This window comes from Pteropus vampyrus, unplaced genomic scaffold, assembly GCF_000151845.1.
Source record: "Pteropus vampyrus isolate Shadow unplaced genomic scaffold, Pvam_2.0 Scaffold11473, whole genome shotgun sequence".
NCBI lineage: Eukaryota > Metazoa > Chordata > Mammalia > Chiroptera > Pteropodidae > Pteropus > Pteropus vampyrus.
The window spans coordinates 4442-6866 of NW_011900254.1; the positions used below are offsets into that span (position 1 = coordinate 4442).

Here is a 2425-nt window from a genome sequence, read left to right on the forward strand (position 1 = left end):
CAGGTGCACAGGACGCCACGTTCCACATTCACCATCACGACCCAGCACAGGTGAGGCCCGCGGGACGCGCTCCCGCCCCTCCCCCACCCCGCCTTCACGGCGCTTCGTTAATTCTCATCGTCGTCTCTTAAAACTTTTAACGTTTAAACCTTGTAAAGTTAATCCACCCGACCAGCACACGTGAAAAGCTCTGCAGAGAAGCCGGCCTCACACCTACCCTGTGGGATCCTTCCGGGTGTCACCCACGTTTCCGGCTAAGCCCCCTCGGTCCCAGAGAAGCCCCGCCCCAGGCACCAGCACTACGCTGGCCCTTGGGACATGCTGGTCACGTTCCCTGCACTCACATCAATTTACTGTGAAAAGCGACCCACAGGAAGCCACCGGCGTCGGCCGGAAACGTGCCGCGTCGGCGACAAAAGGAGCAGCCCAGGGCCCAGGACGCGCAGCCCCTCGGGGCCAGGGCGGCCGCGCCCCACCTGCCAGAAACCGAAGGCTTACTTGCGTCACCGCGGCTGCTGAAGGGCCAGCCGGACGTCGGAAGGAAGGACGGCACGGGGGAGCCGGCCCGGCTGTCGGCCTCCACCTGCTGTGTGATGTGCCGGACCGTCTCCTTGTTCTTCCGGTTCTTCCTCCGGCCCGTGGGCTGCCAGCCGTCCCCCGCGGCCTGCTCGGAGAAGGCGTTCGGGGCCGCGCCGGCCCCGGCAGAGGGCAGCTCGCTCCCCGCGTAGTGTGTCGGCGAGGCCTGCTCCTCCTTGACGCGCAGGGACCCGTAGCCCACGTCGCCCGGCCACAGCGACTGCGAGGAGACGTCGTCGGAGCCGTCGGCCTTGGGCTCCGGGTCCTCCCTGCCGTAGCTGCTGCCCCCCTCGTGGCAGCTGGCGATGGCCGAGTCCCCGGACGAGTTGGTGGGGCTCGTGCGCCGTGCCAGCCACGGGGAGATGCTCCTTCCGGCCATCACGGCCGAGATGAGCGCGTCTGTGCTGCTGCCCGACGGGGCGCCCACCTCGAACTCGGCCAGCTCGTCCGAGGCGTCCGGCTTGATGCTGATGTCCAGCGCGGCCTTGATGAAGTCGTGGCACGCCTGCACGATGTCCGTCATCTGCAGGAAGCTGGCGGCGGACATCACCTCGATGACGTTCCTGCTGGTGAGGGCCAGGTGGGCGGAGTACATGAAGTCGATGATGGCCTTGAAGCCCTGGGCCGTGACGATGTCCAGGTGCGTGACCGTGGCCTGGTCGGCCGTCTTCTGCACCTGGCAGTACAGCGTCTTGAAGTAGCGGCTGCTGCCGAGCAGGACGTTCTTGTGCGCCTTGAAGACCTTGCCCTCCACGACCACACACGCGTCGCACAGGACGCCGTGCTGCCTCTGCTCGTCCAGCTCACGCAGCAGGTGCCGGTAGTGGGACGCGATTTCCATATCTTCCTTCCGGTCGTTCATCGGGAGTCCGCGGTCGCCTCTTCTACAGACTCTGCGGGGGAGAAGGGGAGAGTCAGGCGCACGCGGCAGACGGTCCAGGGACCGGGAAAGCGCCCGCGAGCAGTCAGAGGGGCTCTGTCACCCCGACGGGAACCGGGGGCTGGACGACCTGTGTCCCCGTCCCGCACCCTCGAAGGAACGTCCTTAAAGCCACGAAGAGGAGCGCGTGCCGAGCAGGCGCCGCCGCCCGCGCACGTCCACGGGGAGGTTGGCCTGCGTCCGGCTCAGCCCCAGGCGTTTCCGGGGGGGGGGGCACACGAGGGCACCGGTGCTTCCGGGCTCTCCGCGGGAAGCCGCCGGCCCCTGAATCCGGGGACGTCTCCCGCCCTGCCCACCACAGCCCCTCCCTCTGCTTCTGCATCAGCTCCCAAGGGACAAAGTGCCACCCACCAGGCGGCCGGAACACATCACTCTGCCCTAGCGCAGCCGGAGGCCCCCGTCCCAGACCAAGGTGTCGGCAGGCCTGCTGCCCCTGCCAGCCCCACGGGAGGCCGTGTCCTGCCTCCCCAGCTTCCGCTGGTGGCAACGACCCTTGGCAGCCCTGGGCTTGCAGACGCATCACCCCGTCTCCGCCTCTGCCTGCACACGGTGTCCTCCCTGTGCACACACCTGTCCCAATGTCCCCTTATTATGAGACTGGTCCCGTTGGATGAAGGGCCACCCTCCTCCAGAGCTAATTACATCCACAGTAAGTGGCATTCTGAGGCCCGGGGGTCAGGATTCTAATGACTGAATTCTGGGGGCACGTTCACCTCCAAGACTCCCTGAGCACGATGACGTTATGACGCGTGACTTTCCCTAGTAACTGCCCCACTTCCCCGCTGGTTAGTCTCCCAAGACGTGTTTAATGGTGGAAACCTAGGCTCGTCACATGCAAGGACAGCCCGTGTCCGGGCGACGGGAGTGGACGTCGAGGGTGGACTCCGCCCGGCCTCGCACAGACGGCCC

General features: G+C 66.4%; 1 protein-coding gene across 1 annotated transcript; it reads right to left on the bottom strand.

Annotated features, from left to right (window-relative positions):
* Window positions 1-498: 498 nt before the first annotated feature.
* Window positions 499-1590, bottom strand: LOC105310784 (zinc finger and BTB domain-containing protein 46; the record flags this gene model as incomplete). The annotated part of the gene is made up of 2 exons (XM_011386895.2): window positions 1587-1590; window positions 499-1469 (listed from the first exon to the last, which is right to left on the bottom strand). A coding segment is annotated over exon 2 (940 nt), but the record flags the coding sequence as incomplete, so codon positions are not given.
* Window positions 1591-2425: the final 835 nt, after the last annotated feature.